This window comes from Ambystoma mexicanum, chromosome 3q (assembly GCF_040938575.1).
Source record: "Ambystoma mexicanum isolate Mex_15411 chromosome 3q, UKY_AmexF1_1, whole genome shotgun sequence".
In the NCBI taxonomy this organism is placed as follows: Eukaryota; Metazoa; Chordata; class Amphibia; order Caudata; family Ambystomatidae; genus Ambystoma; species Ambystoma mexicanum.
Window position 1 is genome coordinate 577048799 of NC_090926.1, and position 18539 is coordinate 577067337.

At 45.0% G+C, this 18539-nt stretch overlaps 1 protein-coding gene across 13 annotated transcripts in view; it reads left to right on the forward strand.

The window, feature by feature from the left end:
* RBFOX2 (RNA binding fox-1 homolog 2) overlaps window positions 1-18539 on the forward strand; it is a 1085372-nt gene that overhangs the window by 687745 nt on the left and 379088 nt on the right. Inside the window, exon 1 of one of the 13 annotated variants that reach the window (XM_069654366.1) lies at window positions 14467-14776. The exons of the other annotated variants lie outside the window; for them this stretch is intronic. Coding sequence (XP_069510467.1) covers window positions 14750-14776 — 27 coding nt within the window. The 5' untranslated portion in view covers window positions 14467-14749. Of the gene's footprint in view, window positions 1-14466; window positions 14777-18539 lie in introns of those variants that run through there. 13 annotated transcript variants of the gene reach the window in all.

Sequence of the window (18539 nt, forward strand, 5' to 3'; positions counted from 1 at the left end):
GAATCGCCCCATTAATATAACAAGGCCAGGGGATTCTCTTTTCTCCACTTTCAATCACCCTATGATTATTCAGTCTACAAACATCAGTTTCAATCTCAGCCCGTCTCCCCCAACCCATTTCCCCCACCCAATTCCAAAGTGTACTGGGACGAGGAAGAGGCAAACAAGAATGATAGATTACTCATATGAACAACACTGTGAAAAGGAAGATGCAGGGAGATGCCTAGTACATTCCACCACTAGGATGTCCCGTTAATAGTCAGGCACCGGACATTAACCATACACATCTGACTCCCAGTTGGGGTATAAAGGGTGTAGTTCTGCCAAGAGAAATGAGCGAGCTGGGGTTGCTGGATAGAGCCTGGAAGCCAGGAGACCGGAGGCTGCAGCTGTAAGTGCCCGGAAGAGAATGGAACACCAGAATGCTGACCTGGTGTGTAGAAGGGGCTGCGGAGTGGAAAGGGAGTTGTCTCCGAGGAGCCAGATAAGGGAGAGTTGCAAACACCATACAGATATACTTCTATTCTGAGTCATAATCTTATATGGTTGTAACTATTTTTGCGAGCACTCCAAGCAGTGCAGTTACCCTTTCTTAGCACGTGTTGTATATTTATCATGTGTTGGAAAATTGCCCTTTCGCGAGTCCTTCAATGTGGATCGGGGAAGTGGCTTGTGTCTGATATTGGCAGGAATATTCGTACAATTATAGTTACTATTCCACTTCATACAGTAAATGTTTCTATTGGCTAGTGATTTCGTGTGGTTGCAACTATTTTTACAGGCACTTCAACCAATGTTGATACCCTTTCTGTCATGTGTTGTATATTCATCACGTGTCGGAATATCATCCTTTCTAAATCTAAACCAGTATTTGAATTATCTAATTTGAAATGTTTTCTGGTCTGATTATCATTAATTTGATATTGCTACTTTTTATAAATAAGCTTTTACTCAGTCTTATTAATCAATATCTGATTTCTTTAGATCAACAAACACACAATAAACATGAATTGGCTTTAAAGAACCAATCATGTCAAAATTGTACCAAAAATGTAAAGTCGTCCTCAGTACACATTTATCATTGATTAGCTCTTTTGACGATATAATCTTAAGGCTGAACAGCCTTTTTAGGTCATGATGAATATTTCATAACAGGTGTTTCATTTCTGCATCTGAGTTGAGGCCGCTGTAGCAAGAGTCAAGTGTACAAATCCAGTAAGCTTCCCTAGACCTTAACATTTTTTCCAAGTTGCCTCCTGTTGGGGGCTTGATTTTTTCAATACCATAACATTTCATTTTTGTTTTGGGTATTTGACTGTGTTCTGTCGCATGATGAAAGCCTAGGGGATATCTGATGTCTTTTGTTATTGCTCTAAAGTGCTCTTGTATCCTTTATTTTAAGCTTTCTTGTTGTACTGCCAACATATATTTTTTTGCAAATACATTCTATAGCATGAATTACATTTTTCAAATTGCTATTGATGTAGTATTTTATTTGATGTATTTTACCATTTGGTAGAGTTATCTGTTTACCATTGTCTGAAAAAGGACAGTCGATACATTTCCCACATTTAAAGTTTCTCTTTTAATGGGTGTGCACCCCATAATTGGGTTAATCCTTTAGTTGGTTCTGAATGGATAAAATGAGTAGTTTAGAATATCTTGTAGGCTTGTGGCTTTCTTAAAGGTGATGTTTACTTGCTAATCAAGGTACCTTGAAATGTCTGTATCCATTTGCAAGAGATACCAATTTTTCTGTAGTGTTTTTGATTTGTTTTGCATTTGTGGAATAAGTGGTAATGAACCTTAGTTTATGGAAATTCTCTGTTGCTTGAGGTTTGATTTTTATTGAATAGGAGTTCAGATCTGATCCTTTTTTCTGGGTTTTTTTCATACGTTTTCTTCGAATGTCCTTGTTGATATCCTCTTGCTATAAATTTCCAGATGGAATTTTTCACATGTTTATCATTCTTGTGACTCGGTGCAATTTCTTTTTATCCTTAATATCTCCCCATAAGGGATGTTCATTATTACATGATGTGGATGATGACTTTCTGCGTGTAGTATTGTGTTGCCAGCAATTGGTTTCACATATGTGGTCTGAATTTTTCCATTTTTGACGTATATTTCTAAGTCAAATTTTATCGATGGTACACTTTCTTTAATTGTACATTTCAAATTGTATTGGTGGTTGTTCAAATATTCAAAGTAATTAAGGAGGCCGTATCTCCATTCCAGATCATAAGAACTTCATCAATGTATCTGCCCCAAAATATAATGTTTTTGTGATTGGTAAAGGCTTCATGTCACCACGCATGTTCTAGTTCAAAGTGACCTACGTAGATGTTTGCATAGGATGGTGCAAATTTGGCGCCCATGGCAGTCCCTTGTTTCTGCCTACAGATCTGGTTATTGAAAAGAAAAATGTTGTTTTGTAAGGTGAAATGTAACATTTCAAAAAGCATTTCATTTTGACTGAAGTATGAAACGGATCTCATTTTCAAAAAATATTTGGTAGTTTCCAGACCTTTCTGATGAGGTATGCTAGTATAGAGAGCTGAAACATCCAATGCTACAAGTCTACAGTTTGGTTCCCAGATTTTTCCTCCAACTGCTGTATTACATGAGTTTTTTATCTTTGATGAATGAAGCCAGACCTGCTACTAATGGTTTTAAGTGCAAGTCAATGTATTTTGAGATATGCTCTGTGATGGATCCAATACTATTTATAATGGGCCTAAAAGAAGCAAAGTTTAGATAAAGTTTGTGTATTTTCGGTATGAAGTAGATCGGGCCTATAATTGGATGCTGGTGGTTAAGGAACAGTTTTTCGTTGTCTGTCAAGAAGCTTTGACTTGCCCATACTGTCGTCATTGCAGTTAATTCGATGAGGAGTTGAGGATTGGATTTGTGCTCAATTTTTTTATAACGTGTGTCCTGATTGAGATGTTTCTGTCGCCTTTAGGTAGTCCTTGGTATGCATCAGGACAATATTGCCCTCTTTACCTTTTTTAACTGTAATTTCCTTATTTTTACTTAACTTGCAATTTCCATTCTTTCATTTCTCATTAAGTTTGGTTTATATTTAGGTGAATTTCACTTTAGATAGTTTCCAATTCCTGTACAGTAAGTAGCTTTATAAAAGATATCAATGACATTTTCTTGTTGCAATATTGGAATGAATTTCGATTTTTTCTTTTTCGAACCTCCTGTTTGAGCAAAATGTTATTTTAATTTTAAACTTCTGCAGAATCTGAATATATCCATGTTCAATGAGAAGTAATCTTAGGAGCTATTGGGCAGAAGGTGAGACCTTTTGTTGAGTGCTTTTGTCAGGTTACGTGAAAGTTCTAAATTTGTTAAGTTCACTAATGTTTTCTTGCAGTTTTTGATGTTTTTGGATCTTGTTTGTACACCTTTGCTTGTTGAGGCCAAAATTGGTATTACTTCCCCTGCCCCTCCTTGTGCTAATCCTGTTTGTTTAAGGTCGGTGCTTCCTTGGGCTGTCTGCATATTTTTGAACTTTACATATTCCTCTAAAAAAGCTGAGGAGCTCTCATTTGTAGATGATATAGTTTGTTGGATCTGTGCAGGTAATTACTGATCCGTCTCACTTGGAGATTGTTTCTGATGATAGTGGTGTAGGTGTTATTGGCAGTTTTTTTGTTGATGGTTTTGATTTGGACTGTTGAGTCTGAGAATACTTTTTTGGTCCCGGAATTAATTCAAACAAATGATCAACCAAGGCTCGCCAACTAGTTGTGTCTAGGCTGAATTTCAAATTTAAACCGGTCTATGAAACAAAGGGCCAAGTATACACTTCATCTTCTGCGTCGAAGTCAATTGCATCCAAGGTTGCTATTGATGGCTTTGAGGATTCTAGTTCTTATAAGTTACTGCTTTTGACTGTATTTGTTTCTTTTCCAGATTGGGGGGTTCTTTTGGGGCTTTTTGGATGCTTTTGATAATTGGATCACGAACGGTATAATGAGGTGGTCTCTCCATAGTAATTGCATTAGTGGCGCAGTTGAGATCAGTTTTTTTTACTGGCAAAGATTGCATCAGGAGTGTGTCTTGCCTTGTGAGTCACTCTTTTCACCATTTGTCGTCTCATTGCCTCAAGCTGCTTAGTGATTTCTGTGATTTTGCGTGCTCTTCGAACCATATGTTGAAGTCCCGAGGATGAGCAGGTAATCATGTTTGATGGGCAGTTTCGTGACGGCTTCTATGAAGGTTGCGTTGTAGGCCGGTGGTCTATAGAAGAGCATAAATGTATGGTTGGTTTGTGGGTCTGATGCCAGGTGAAGGACGAGTGGTTCGCTGTTCAGTAGGTAAGCTGTTTTTATTTTTGGGGGTTCTTTGTAAGCTACAGCAAGTCGTTGTCCTCCTCCTTTTTCCTTTTCCGTTTATCTGTATCCATTTGAAGTTGTTGTAGTATGACTTTGTAGATTTCTGTGATGAATAGGGTGTCAATTTCACCATGGCAGAGTAGATCCTAGATCTGTTGCGTGTTTGGACATTGATCTTGCATTGATTAGATTGCAGTGGTTTTTTTCCATTGTCTTATTTTGGTCTTGCTTGCATCTTTGTTTGGTCTTGTTGATTTTCTTCATTAGCCTCAGGATGTAGGTTGTGTTCTGTTAGGTCTCTTTTGTTATTGAGTAGCTCGGCTAGGGTCCATGAGTACTTCTGGTTTCTCTTCTGTATCTTCTGGTTGTTGCTGTAGGTCCCCTTGAGTTTTGGTGAAGTATGGAGTGAAGGTGTTCACTCGGCGTTCTCCTTCTGCATGATTAAGCGATTTTCCTGTGTTCCCGCTATCTTGCCGGTGTTGAACATTTCCGGTGATTGGTTGCTGCCCCTTCAAGTGGTCTGTAGCATGGTAAGGTGTTGAGTATAAAGATCTGGATCTATTTTTTTAGTAGGTTTTTTCTTTTACAGTTGTGCTTATGGCTGTGTGCAGTGTTGCTGTGTTGGTATTGGGTGGCGTGGTGTGGTCCAATTTAGAGTATCCTTTTTGTTTTCTCTTGCATAGTCTTATTCTCTGGTGTGGCATATTCTGTTCTCCTTAGTTTTATAACTATTTCTGAGTTTATTGTGTTTCGGTCACAGAGGCGCTAGCCCTCCTCTGTTGCTTTTGCTGAGTTTTTGTTGGGCTTGTAGTTTTGTTTGGTTTAAGGGTCTCCTTTTAGTAGTGGTTCTCTTTGTCGATTCGGTTGTCTGTAGTTATTGTCGGGGGGGGGGGGTTGGGTGGTTTGAGTTTGACTCAGTCAGGGACTTTTATATGCAGAGGTGGGGGGGTCTGTGGTTCTACTGGGCGTTCTGGGTGGTCATACTACCCTTGGGGTCCTAATGGGACAGAGCTGGATGGTTGTTACTGAATGCACGCGTGGGTGGCCTTACCCTTTGCACCATCTAGGAAATCTGTCCTCCTGGGTCTATTAGTCCGCTGGCAGTTTACGGCTACCTTTCTGCTAATTGAAGACCAGGCCTTTCTTGGGCCAGTGGATGTCTGCAGGCTGCTAGGTGCAGGTTTCGGCTGCCTTACAACACTTAGATCAAATGCCAACTAGAAGCCCAGCAGTAGTACAGAGCACCTGGTATTGGAACACAGGACTAGTGGGCAAACCCCTAGATAGGCCCTGCAGTGGTGGGGAGACCCCTAGATTTGAAGCACAGCAGTGGTGTTGGAGCAACATACTAGAGGGAAACGTAGTTGTGGAGCACTTTGGCTTGGAGGGGAAACACCTAGAATCAGGGGGAAAAAAACGCAATGGGAGAGACCTCTAGAAGAGGAATAAAGGAGCAATGGGAAGTACACCTAAATCTGAAACATAGGAGTAGTATGGAAACACCTAGAACTGGGACACAGCAGTGGTAAGGAAACACTTATAACTGACACACAGTGCTGGAGGGGGACACACCTAGATTATGAACAACACAGCAATGAGGGGAAAAACACCTAGCTTTGAGACACAGCAGTCAACGTGAAAGCACCTAGATTTGAGATACCTGGAAACTGGGGGAAAAACGCCTAAATCGGAGACACAGGAAGAAATGGAGAATCACCTTAAAATGTGTGCAGAGCAGTGCTTGGGGAAAAATACTTACTAGCTGGCTAACATTAGTCTGGTGTGTTATGTAAGGTAAAAAGTGCGGTGGGACTTTACTTGAATACAGTAATTGCTGTACTCCCCACCCAGACCACACTTATCTTATTGGTGACTGCTGGTTGACGGCACCAGGGTTCCCCAGGCGAACACGGGCAAACAGACAGGAGCTGCTTCTTTTTTTGTATTTACAGGTTTATTTGTTTTACAAGCAGAAAACCAAAAACACATCTTAACATCAATTCAGAAGAAAAAAAACAAAAACAATACAAACAAAATATATCAAATACATCAGAGGCTTTAAAGTCAGTAGTCAAGCTAGCAAACTGTAGAGATTAAGAAGACCTTTAAGAAAACAGATCAAGGAACCTACCCCAAATATGCTCATATAAATTCATCTTTTTGCTTCTGTAGAGAATCATTCTCTCCATCCTGGCCACCTGTCTTAGATCTGAAACCCATTCTGCATACTGAGGTTTTCCCACATATTTCCATTTATTGAGAATAACTTTTTTGGCAGAATTAGATGCCCTGTAAAACCAACACCTTTGAGGATATGTGAGATCAGCCACCAATTCATCTTCGCCCAGAATCACTTACATAGTCAAATTCTACATCAAGCATGAGAACCTCATTCATTTTCAATGACCCCTTCCTCCAGAAAGATCTCAGTTCATAGTATTCCCAAATCATATGTTCAAATGTTCCTTTAGAATGTCTGCATCTCCAATACGCTTCTGAATCAAGAAGACCCCTTACATGTAGCCTTTCAGGTGTCCAAAAGACCCTATTCAATGTCTTTATCTGACGACTTCTTTCACCCAGATTCAGAGATGTAAGCGCCACATTATTACAAATGGTTAGCCACCTATTTTCGCTCATCTCAGAATCTAGTATACCTGACCATTTGTCCAAAAGTTCTGAATTTGGCTTCTTGCATTGATTCAACTATTTGTACACTGCTTCTTGAGGCGCTGCCCTTTGCCTTGTGGCCCTTAGCCAGAGGCTGCCCTGACGGCTCGAGTGAAGAGGGCACTAGGCCAAATCGGATGTCAGGGGTAGGGTGGGAGGCAGGAGAGGGGAAGCGGAAAGAGGGCTCTGGGCCAAGAGGGGAGCGCACTGACGGGCCGCAAAGCGGCAAAATCAAATATTAAAGTTGAAATTAGCACTAAATGCGGGCAAAGTGGTTGGGGCTCAAATCAGGCAGGGAACACTCACCAGGTGTCAGAGCGGCAACAACAGTGTTATATCAAAGGGAGTCTATAGACTGCTGAAAAGAGCATTCATTTCTTCTGTTAAGGTGACAGCAGCCCGCAAAGTGCACATTTAATGCCATGAAAGAAAGAAATATGTTGCTGTGTAGTAACACTGGCGAACTGGTGCCCCCCTCCAGGAGGCTCTTGCACAGAACAACAAAATCACAACACTGTGGGGATGGTTAGGCATACAAGGCCCCCATATGTTCTAATTTGTCTTCAGGATCTGTCCAGCAAAAATGTGCAGACCCCTAATTTGCACAATATGGATTGACCTGATCAGAAGCAACATCGCAGTAAATAACATTACAATCAGTGACATCAGTTTTCTTTACTCTAGGACACCATTTGTAAAAACATTAAAAGAAGTTTTCATGGGCAATATATAAATATTCACTCTTATTAATATGCAACTACTCAATAGTTTAGTACACCATGAGGGTTTTTCTTCATAGCGATAGGTCACATAAATATTTGTTATGGTTTAGGTTTCCAAAAATAAAATAATTTGTTTTTCTATCGACGCCTTGAAAAGTATACAAATCACATAAGAAATCAACCTGACATAATATACATTGTTATAGAAATAGGTCAAGTAAAACGGCATGTATAGCTTTATTTTCACCTCCCTGAATGCACGACTGCATTAGCAGCCTGCAAAGGAATATGCATCAAAAACTATCATTTGGTTTTTAAAAAAGATATTCCCAGTGAAAGAGAATTCAATACAAGGTTATCTGCTGATCCATTATTTTACGCAGCATTATATTTCCCTCCCATTTATTCTCGCCCACCAATCGCACCCTTCAAGGGACAACAGTCCTTACCCTGGTGCCCCTGTGTCTGGGTCATCAACCTCTAAATGGTTTATTGAAATGAGGTTGACACAAAGCTGAACCTGGGGTGCAGGGGTAGCACTGGGGAAGGTGCATTGCTTCCCTGCGCTTTTAACTGTCACTCAAAGGGTGAGCTGGGTAGACATTGGACAACTGATCCTGCTTCAGAGGAGAGAAGTCAGGGCTTATTCCTGTTCCAAGCTGGCTGTGTGCGAGACACACCACATGAAATTGGGACAGTTCTGCAAAATGCAGGTTGGTTGGCCACCCTGCAGAAACACCCAGCCCTGTTGTTTAATCTGCACTTACTTAGCTGCCAACTTGGTAGAAGGTGAACACAGAGAACTCTAAAAAGAAGGTTATTTGTCAACCATGTGGATCTTTTTGGCCCATTTCAATATAACCTTATCTTAAGGGGCTGTATTTTCATTGCATCAAACATGCTCCTCTTTTACTCCTGTATCTCCTGTTTCCTTTTTCTTCCATACAGCATCTTTTTGCCCCCTTTTTTCCTTACTAGCAATTTCCGCTCTACTGTCCCATTCTTTCCTGCTCTTTTTGAACACTGTTGTCCCCCTGTTCTTACCTCATTCCCTTAATCTGCCTGCCTTTCTCCATTTCCATTTCTACCAAAGTTTTTGTTATATAGATCCTACTCTTCCTCATTTTGCTGATATTCACATACTCTCCTGCCTTTCTCCACTCAATTGTTGCCTCCCTTGTTTACCCACATCACACACCATTTGCCTTTTACATTGATTGTCCTCCTCACTCTCCTCCCTTCTCTCCCCTTCGCCTGCCCTCCCTCACTCTTTCTCCCTGACTCTTTAGACTTCCATTATTCCCCATTCTCTGTAAACTAGTGAACCCTCCACCCCACCCCACTCTCTATTTCCCCTCCCTTTAATCCGATTTACCCTGCCTTTCCCCTCATTAACTATTGAAGTCCAAAGCCAAGTGCAACTCCTGGTACGACTCAGACCTCGTCACCCTCAAACACAAGTGCAGGGTGGCTGAGAGGAAATGGCAGGATTCTGGTACATCCTCTGATGAACTGGCCTGCCGCTTGCTCCAAAAGCAATACCGGCTCTCTGTCCGCACCAAGAAGAGAGCTCACATCCAAGCCCGCGTCTCTGCGGCATCTAACAACTCGGCCCGAACTCTTTAAAATCTGCAAGGAACTGGCCAATCATGCTGCAGTCTCTACCTCTCCTGTCCCTTCCCAGGCCCTCTGCACGGTTTTGGCTTCTCATTTCATCTCTAAAACTCAGGACATCCTGTCCTCTCTCTTACTCTTCCCCTCCACCCTCTACTCTCTGCTCTTCCTCTGGCCCTTCTTTGGCCACCTCTCCTCCCTCCTTCTCTGCCTTTCCCCTGTTCTCCCCAGACAAGGTTTCTAGGTGTCCGATTTATGAAAGTCTTGTCTAAACAGGTTCATCCCTGCTCCTCCAAAGCTATCAAGGACCACATCGACTCCCTGGCTCCTGCTCCGGCTGACTTCTGCAACCACTCCCACGCCACTGGAGTCTTCCCATCCCCCCCTGAAGCACTCCTTTGTGCACCCTCTTCTTAAGAAACCCTCTGCAGACCTGTCCTGCCCAGCTAACTACCACCCAAGCTCCATCACTCCTTTCCTGGGCAAACTCCTGGAAAATCTGCCCATCTCCCAGCTCAATCTCCACACTGAATCTGTTGGTTGTCTTCATGACCATCAGTCGGGCTTCAGAGCTACAGAAGCTGCTCTCCTGAACATCCGTAAAGACTTGCTCTCCAACCTTGATTCCAACACCCCCCGTGTCCTCATTTTGCTTGATCCCTGTTCTGCCTTTGACACAGTCAACCATGCCATCCTGCTCAACAGTCTGTGATAACCTGGGTATCACTGGTCAGGCCCTGGCGAGGCTGGCTTCTTTCCTCCGTGATCAACCCTCCCAGGTCCAACTTGGGTCCTTCCTCTCCTCTATCTGTGCTGGTCCCCAGGGATCTAACCTCTCCCTGGCTGTTCAACGAATACCTAGCACTTCTTGCCCACTGCATTGCCGCCCTCTGCCCCAACTTCCAGTGCTATCCGGATGACACTTAGCTCATTTTCAGGCTACCTTCAGCCACCTCTTCTCCTTCACTCATCTTTGTCTGCTATTCAGGAGTGGTGTACCGCCAATGATCTCTGCCTTAATGCCAGTAAGACTGGGATTCTCCTCATCGGCACACCCGCTCCCTCCTTTCCTGCCACTCCATGGCCAGCCTCTTGTCCCTCTTCCTGCTCGCACCTGCAAGGCTAAAAACTTTGGGGTCATCTTCGACTCCACACTCTCCTTCGCTCCTCACATCTCTGACGTCTCTAAGAAGTCACACTACCAGCTGGACCTCCTCAGAGGTATTCTTCCTTTCCTCTCCTTCCCCCAGAAGCTCACGCTCTCCAGAGCTTTGGGTCTCTCTAGGCTGGACTATTGCAAAAGCCTCTTTCTAAATCTGCCTGCTTCTACTCTCCGCCCTCTGCAAATCATCCAGAACAGGACTGCAAGACTTGTCCTTGGCCTCAAGCCCAGGGATCGTATCTCTCCAGGACTGAAATCTCTGCACAGGCTCCCAGTGGCTGCAAGGATTGAGTACAAAACCCTCTGCATTATCCACAATACCTTCAACTCTCTTCCTAAATATCTTCCTTCTCGAGCTCTCCACTCATCCGCTTCCAACCCCCTCAGGGTCAGTCGCTTCTTCAAGCAACGAGTTGGTGGTAGATCTTTCCTCGGCTGGGTCCTCACTCTGGAACAGCCTCCCTGAAACTTGAGGAGAACCATCTCCTGCCTTTAAAGCACCTTAAAGGCAGGAGATGCCTTTAAGGTGCTTAAAGCACCTTAAAACCTTCCTCTTTGCTTCTGCTTTCTTTCCCCTGCTGAATTCCTGGCTGTAACTGAAACTGCACTGGTTACCTGGCCACCCTTCTGATCTCAGGCCCAGGCCATGCGAGTTGCACACCTGCACTGCCTCCCTGGCAACCTCTGCACCTGGGGACTGTTTTTCTGTATCTCTACAGTCCCCTACCAGCACTTATATCTGCACTTACCTTGCACTTGCCACCAGCTGGCCGTATTTTTTATTATTTTATTTATTCTATTATCCCATGTAATTTACTCCCCCCCCCCCCCCCCACACTTTTCCCTTTTCCCCTTCACATGCACTTGCGGCAATCTAAATGACACCTGGCCTAGTAAGATCGTCTGTCGTCCCTCTGTTCCCCTTCCCTTGCCGCGCCTTGCAACACTTGTGTATAGGCGTGTTATAAATGCCATATCATTGCCCCATTATCGGTGGCCGAAGTGGGCGGGAGCAGTGCCCATCTAATTTTTTTTTTAAAGATTACCATGCCTATGCTTAATTTTAAAAAGAAACCGTTCCAGAATGGCTTAGTTTTAAAATAAGTGTAGGAAGAAGTTGAAACTTGGCACCTCAGTGCACTGCACTAAATGTTCCCTGAAACAGCAGGCACGTTTATTTGGGGATTTGGATTGCCCCTGGGAGAGGGGTGTGGTGATGGGTGGGGGTGGTGGCGGGGGGGGGGGTTTGTGCGGGGCTGTGGCAGGCCAGTGGGGAACATAGTTCTACTTTTCGTACACTTCGCCCACTGCCCATTATCTTCCCCTCGTTCATTCTCTACCCATTCACCCTGTTAATCTAACCTGACTCCCTTCAATCACCTTATCTCTTACCTTCCCTAGCGCTCAATCGCTCCCTCACACTTCTGCCATCCTTCAATCTCCACTCTCCTGTCCCATCAGTTTTAATGTCAGCTGACCCTTCTCTACTTCACTAGCCTTCCCTTATATCCTTCATTTCAAAATGGTTCTGCATGCTGTAGGAATTATCCTATGTTATTGCCCATTGCCCTTGAACCCTATAATTTCCAACATTGGATTCAGGCTTGATGGTTCAATATTACCATAATTGACAGCAACACCTGGATAGAAGGCCCAGCTGTCTCTAGCTATAGTCAGACCCCCAAATGCAGACAAATGTTTAAAAAAAAACACAACTGTAAAATCAAAAGCTGCATTTGTCCCTAAAGTTAATCATTATGTTGATTTTATACTGCGCACCGCTACCTCCCATAGGCAGTCTCACTGTGCTCACATGGCTCTGCAAGAGAGGAGGACTGGGTGTGTTAGTGGGGATAGGATAGGTTCAGAACCAGTAAGAACTGGTGGCTGCGATCATTGTTTTGCATGTGGGTGTTGGTTCGGGAGGTCCTGTGTGTTATAACAGTATGGGTAGAACTCAGTGCCTCGGATGTGTTTGTGTGTCGTGTGATGTTAGGGTGAATTGTAGTTGTGCGCACTGGTTAGTTGTATCCATAAAGGGTGGCTGTTGGTGTATGACCATCTATTGTGTTGGTGTGTATTTGTTTAGTTTATGGACAATGTGCCAGAGAGTTCACTCTAGGTTTACTTCCAGAATCTGAGAGGGTAGGATGTGAACATTAGATTGATTCTTGGTGTATTTGTTTAGTGTGGCTAGCCCCTGTTCAATTGTAGTGGTGGTGTTGGTTGTTGGGGGAGCAGAATGGGGAAATTAGTAAGTAATTCGGTTTGGGGAAACCTCTGGTGTGAGTCTTTGGTTGCCACTTAATGGAGTCTACCAAAGTTCTTGGTTGTGGTTCCTCAGCCCATCTGACCTCTCTAGGTCAGAGGCTGACTTTCTTGCGGGTGATGGTGGATGGTTGAACCTAATGTATTTGTTACTCGTTCGGGTTGGTAGTGGCCGTTGGGTGTGGACCTGATGTCTGGTTGGTTGCCGGAAGGGTGCGCAGCAGGAGTTTGTGATAGGGGAAGACCTTCTCTGTCGTTGATCACTCTAGTTGTTGGGCATGGTTGGTGGGACGGGCGGGAGTGGTGCAATGTTCTGGTACTCGAATATATTGCAGCAGTTATCTGTGACTGTCTTAGTCTATTTCTTTTTGGTCTGCAGTGTTACTGCTGATGTGCCTTTGCCGTTGTCATTGTAGAATAACCAGGCTTCGAGTCTTTTAAGGAAGGTGCAAATCTGGCCACTATAGGCTCTGCCTCCGTGTCCCAACCACCTGATCTCCCACTGTCAATGAAAACGCTGTCTATTCACCTGGTTTTTAGGAAAGCTTTAAAAACTCATCTATTCCGATTGTACAGCGAATATGGTCTGCTTGTTTTATCCTGCTTTTTAGTTGCCTCTCTAGTGTCATGATGCCCTTGGGTGACGGTGTGCTATACAAGAGACAATAACGTAACATAACTTGGGGCCCACGGTCATTTTTCCCCGCCCTTTGCCTTAAATCTGCCACTGACTGAACACTGTCTGGTGTTCATTGTGCAAAACCGATGGTTCAGGCCGGGTGATCACTTGTCTGGTGGTACAAGAAGGGGCAGGTAGTAGAGCATATATGGCCGTCCTCCTCTGTAATGGGATGGCAGGCTAAATACAGTGGTATAGAGAGTTACCCAGAAGAATGCCAGTGGTTAAGATTAATTTATAACCTTTCAAACAACTCCTTGGTGTTACTGCGCATCGGTTTGTCTGCTCCTACCAGGGGCCCCAGTTGACTGGCCAGCAGATTTTATAGAACGAGCTGTGCACAACTCCCTCTTTCAGTAGTCCGTTATATCAGCAGCCTTGCAAGCCCTAGCCAATAGATGTCACGGTTATACCATGACTTGCCTCCTCCCCCTTCAAAGGGGCAGGTGCGAGCACTACGTGGCTCTTCCCATGGGTATTTTTCGTAAGCAGCAGAGCCAGCAGATGTGTAAGAAATATACTCTGCACTGGCCAACAGATGTCACTGTAAGAGTAGTACTTTGCTTTCTCTTCACGTTGGCAATTGGAGTTACAGCAGGACAAGGTCACTGTACAGAGGGCGCTGGAACCCCTTTAGGCTTGTAGTGACACCCCAAGTGGCACCGATAAAGCTGGTTTGGAACGAGATTCTGGCTTTACACCTCGACCGGTACCTTTCCTATCATTTAATCGACCCCACCGCATTTTTGTCCACACCACCCAACCCCTACGCCTTACTGATCCTCCGTTGTTCCCGTCCCCCCTCCTCCGCTTTTGGTACACTCCTTCCATCGTTCACGTTTTCCCCTCCGGCCCTTCCCTTCCCTCCACACACCGTGACTTGAGATGTCGGAAGCCAGGATTCAGTCTAGAGGAGGAGGGGCCCATCTTTGATTAATTAGCCAGGCCCTAGGGGGTGGGACTACCGCAGCCATCTGGCCCGGGAAGGGGAGGAGTAAGTGGGGTGGGGAGAGGAAGAGGAGGGCTCGGACGGAGAAAGAGAGCGAGGAAGAAAGAGAGGAAGACCAGCCCTGAGGTTAGGAGCTTGAAAAAAGGGGTATACGCTGTGCTGAGGAACAAATCAAAGACAGGCGATTTCTCGGGAGAGGTGGAGGACATCCCTGCAGACAGGACTCCCAATTCCACCACTGGGAATCCGAGGATTTCGCAGGCGGGAGACAGAATTCGTATCGAGTCGGGGGAGCTCGGTACCGACTCATCGCTGATTATCTTCTGCCCCCATTTTATGGAGAAGGGGAGAATGGTTATCCAGGTGAGAACGAGAGACAAGGGCGATGCTTCAAAGACGTGGAGTGGGGGGGTATGGCGCTATACTATAGGAGGTTTGGGTCCTTTGCTGTTTTTAAAGGGAGCCCTTAAGCGGTGGTGAGTACACCACGGTAAGTGCTGGGTGGTGTAGAGGTACTCGCTGTTCTATAGATGTTGATGGATATAGATTTGCCCCCTTCATTGATGTTGATGGGTATAGATTTTCCCCCCTTCATTTGTGCGGGACACACGAGCGTCCCAAAGGCACTGCGCCAGAACAGCATCGTTAGTGAGCGGGGGCGGTTTTCACGGCACTGAATTGGGGGGGTTTATTTATGGTGTATTCTACGTGGAGGGATTTTTTTGGGCTTTCCGTTATGGCGATCCTTTTGGGGTGTTTCCTGTCGTGGCGCCTTTATTGGCCTCACTATACGGCCCGTCCCCTCATAGGGATTCCCTGTAATGGGCCCCATCTACTGAGAGAGATACCTTCTGGTCGGACTCTTAACTTGTGAGGGTTCTGCTTTTGATAAACCATCACTTGTCTGTGCCGTGTGATGTGCTTTTCTTGCACTCGCCATTCCAGCAACCAAGACATTAATTAAGGTGGATAGCGGTGTGCTACTCAACGCTCATGTTTCATTTTTGTGTTGGTATTTCTACGTTGTCCCTTTCGTACCCGTTTATCTCGACGCGGCTCTCAAATGGTCCCCTCCCCGGATTTCTTTGTTTCCTGAGCCCGCGCGGCGGAGAATGGGGGGCGGGGGGAGTCTCCACGGCTATTTTTAAAATGTTCTGCGCAGTGCGTTTCTGCGGGAGACGTGGGGGGAGGGGGTGCACTTGGGGCGCACCTTCGTATTAGCCGGGGGGTTAGGGGGCGATCATTGCCGAAAACGTTGTTTATGCCCATGCACGCGGACACGAAGGGCATCCCTGCTGGAAGCCTGGAACCTCTGAAGTATCTCCTTGTAGGCAATAAGTGGGCAGCTCCTTGCAGGAGACATTCGTGACTCATAATAGTCGAGATCCATATTAAGAAAGAAAGGGCAGACATCGGTGGAGCTTTGCGATCTCCCTCCCCCTCTCTCGATCCCCAGCTACTCCCGGCTGCAGTACAGACACAAGAGAATGGAGGCCTCACTCATCGAACCTAGGCATTTTTTGTGTAACCGGACGGCTTCGACCGAGGCCTGAGTGCCCCAAAGTTTTTCATCCCTTTGAGCTTGTACGATCTGATATCCGAAGGGCAGCACTGGCGTGTGTTGCGCGAGGATCGAGTCTACCAGAGATCTCGCTGTGCCTGTAATATAGTCGGACATACCCGGGGGAAAAGTCTGCTCCTGAATGCAACCACCCCCTTCTCGCAATCTCCGTCTCAGAAAGATCTGCAGTGACATTGAGGTCTATAGTCCTTGAGGTCATACCCCACACACGTATGAACACAATAGGACAGAGCCCTTGGTGCAAAAGCTCTGCATAGCGTTGTAAACGTGAGTGCATGTCTCGGTGCTCTCGCTGCTCGCTTCGTGCCTATCATTTAGATGAGCCCCCACCCCCTTATCTATTGTCCCACAAGTTTGCTGTTACTAGAGTAGTCCTTCACTGGAGTAACCGACTGCGCCAGTAAAGGAAGCCACAGCAGCAGAATTGGGTAGGTTTAGGTGTTGATGGGACGCGTATCCCGTGGATGGTTTCTGGTCTGCTTGGCGTGTGTGTTCTTGATGATCTAACCGTGTTATGCACCTTGCCGTTTCCTCTGGCTATTTTCTTGTTCTTGCAGCACAACCGCCGTTTTGTGGACGTGGTCTTCCTGTGGCCAATTTCTGAATCTTGTCACCTGCACGCATGAACTGCCACAGCATGTCAGCGCATACATGTCAGTTGGCACTCCGGCCTCCCTTTTCAGTGCCTTGTATCCTGAATGTCCCTTCCTGATTACTGAAAATCGGTGTCCTGTATCACTGACCCCCCCCTTGCCACGAATTCATGCGAATCCGAGCATTAGATTCTGTGCATTTCGATTTTGTGTGCTTCTTTTGGAGGCCTAAAGCACTGACCTGTAACCATGTGTGGATGTCATGGGTGTGACCAGTTGCTACTGGGAATCGCATTGTCCTGTTAGGGAAACTAGAGTATTCAGATGTTCTGCTCAGCAGAGGCTCTGCTTGTAGATTGCCTTTTTTTCTGCCCCTTTTTATACAAGCTTGATACGACTGCCTGCGATTTAGTAAATATCTGAAGAACACTCCTCAATAAATGAGGGCCGTAGGCATCCAAAGACATGTACCAATATTGCTCAGCACCCAGTTTCTTTCTACTTGGGGGGGGGGGTCGGGAGGTCACTGTAGAAATCACTTTCATATGTAAATTACTGCCGAAATCTTATGCACACCTTTCTCTTTTGCGATCTGGGCCGTGTCATCTTTTTGTTTGAATCTTCAATGAATCCTGACCGTTTGGTTCGAAAGTAAAAGTACACTTCCCTACTTTGTCGCAAATGGTGTTGGACCTTTGCTCGATTGTCCAGTCATTTTTTTCCTAGCCATCATGCACATCTTTGAAACAAATCTGGTGCGCAATACTTTGCAAAGGGATGATTTTGGTTAATTTACACATTCATGTCTTTTTCCCCCAGGTTGTCAAGTTCAATTTGAACTACGGGATAGTGCCATTTCACCAAGTTTAGCTCTGTGCCATTAAATAGGGGATGGAAAAATCATCCAAACTAGCCTGGTCCCAACAGACAAGCTGGGCCTCATCCCTTTGAATGGCATCATAAGCAATCCCAGATATAGGTTGGCTTCATTGGGTGTTAAGGTATCACTTAGGTAGGTACAGTGAGCTCGGGGCTTTGTGCTGGGCCTATCTGCAACTTGGAAACAGCCATAAAGTGAAGGCTGGAAAGATGTGAATAAATAACCACCGTCAATTACCCGGAGTGGTCTTCCATTCCAAAACGTGTTAGCAAAGATTGAATGGAAGCTGCCCAGATCAACAGGCAATTGGCGAATTAATTGGCCTAATGGTAAGCATAGCCTACTAGTACATGCCGATGTTCCATGCAGCCTGGTTGGCCTCTGCCTGCCCTGGCTATCTAACTTTTCACTGCCACGTCGCACCCTCTAGCCCACCCACCTTTGCATACTGCAACTGGAGTTCTCACCCACAATGAAGCTAAATATTTGCTCAACACACTGTGCTTTTCCACCATTTCAGCAATATTTGAAAATATTTTTTGTGATGAAAACAAAGACTAGACGTGCCACGTCCCGTTTTGGCCAACACAAAAGCTGTCCCTTGTGCTTGCACTCCAGATGTACCACGGTGGGTTAGTCATTATGAAGAGTTTGGCAGGTTGTTCCAGTTTGGCCCTCGTTATAGGCACTTGCTGTGGCTAGGTCCATTAATCTGGATGGTGGGCCTTTACCGCTGCTTACAGCCACATCAACTTTGTTTATTTTGGACATGGAATGATCCTTCTAGTGTTTTTCCGGTCCCCTCTTTTCGTGCCTAGGACATTGTCAGTTTTTTACTTTAAAATGGGTTCTCCAATTTCTTGTTACACATCCATTTGTACCTCAACCATGTCGCATTATTTAGACCTAGTGATAGACCAGCTGGTACCAAAGTTTGTGGTGTTTTAAGATGGTCGGTAAGCTTCCCATAATTGTTGGTTGTAGCATATATCATGGCAACACAGCTGATAATTGTAATTGTTTATTTATAAGCTCTTAAACCCAGAGGTTTCTAAGCGCGGACCGGGGGAT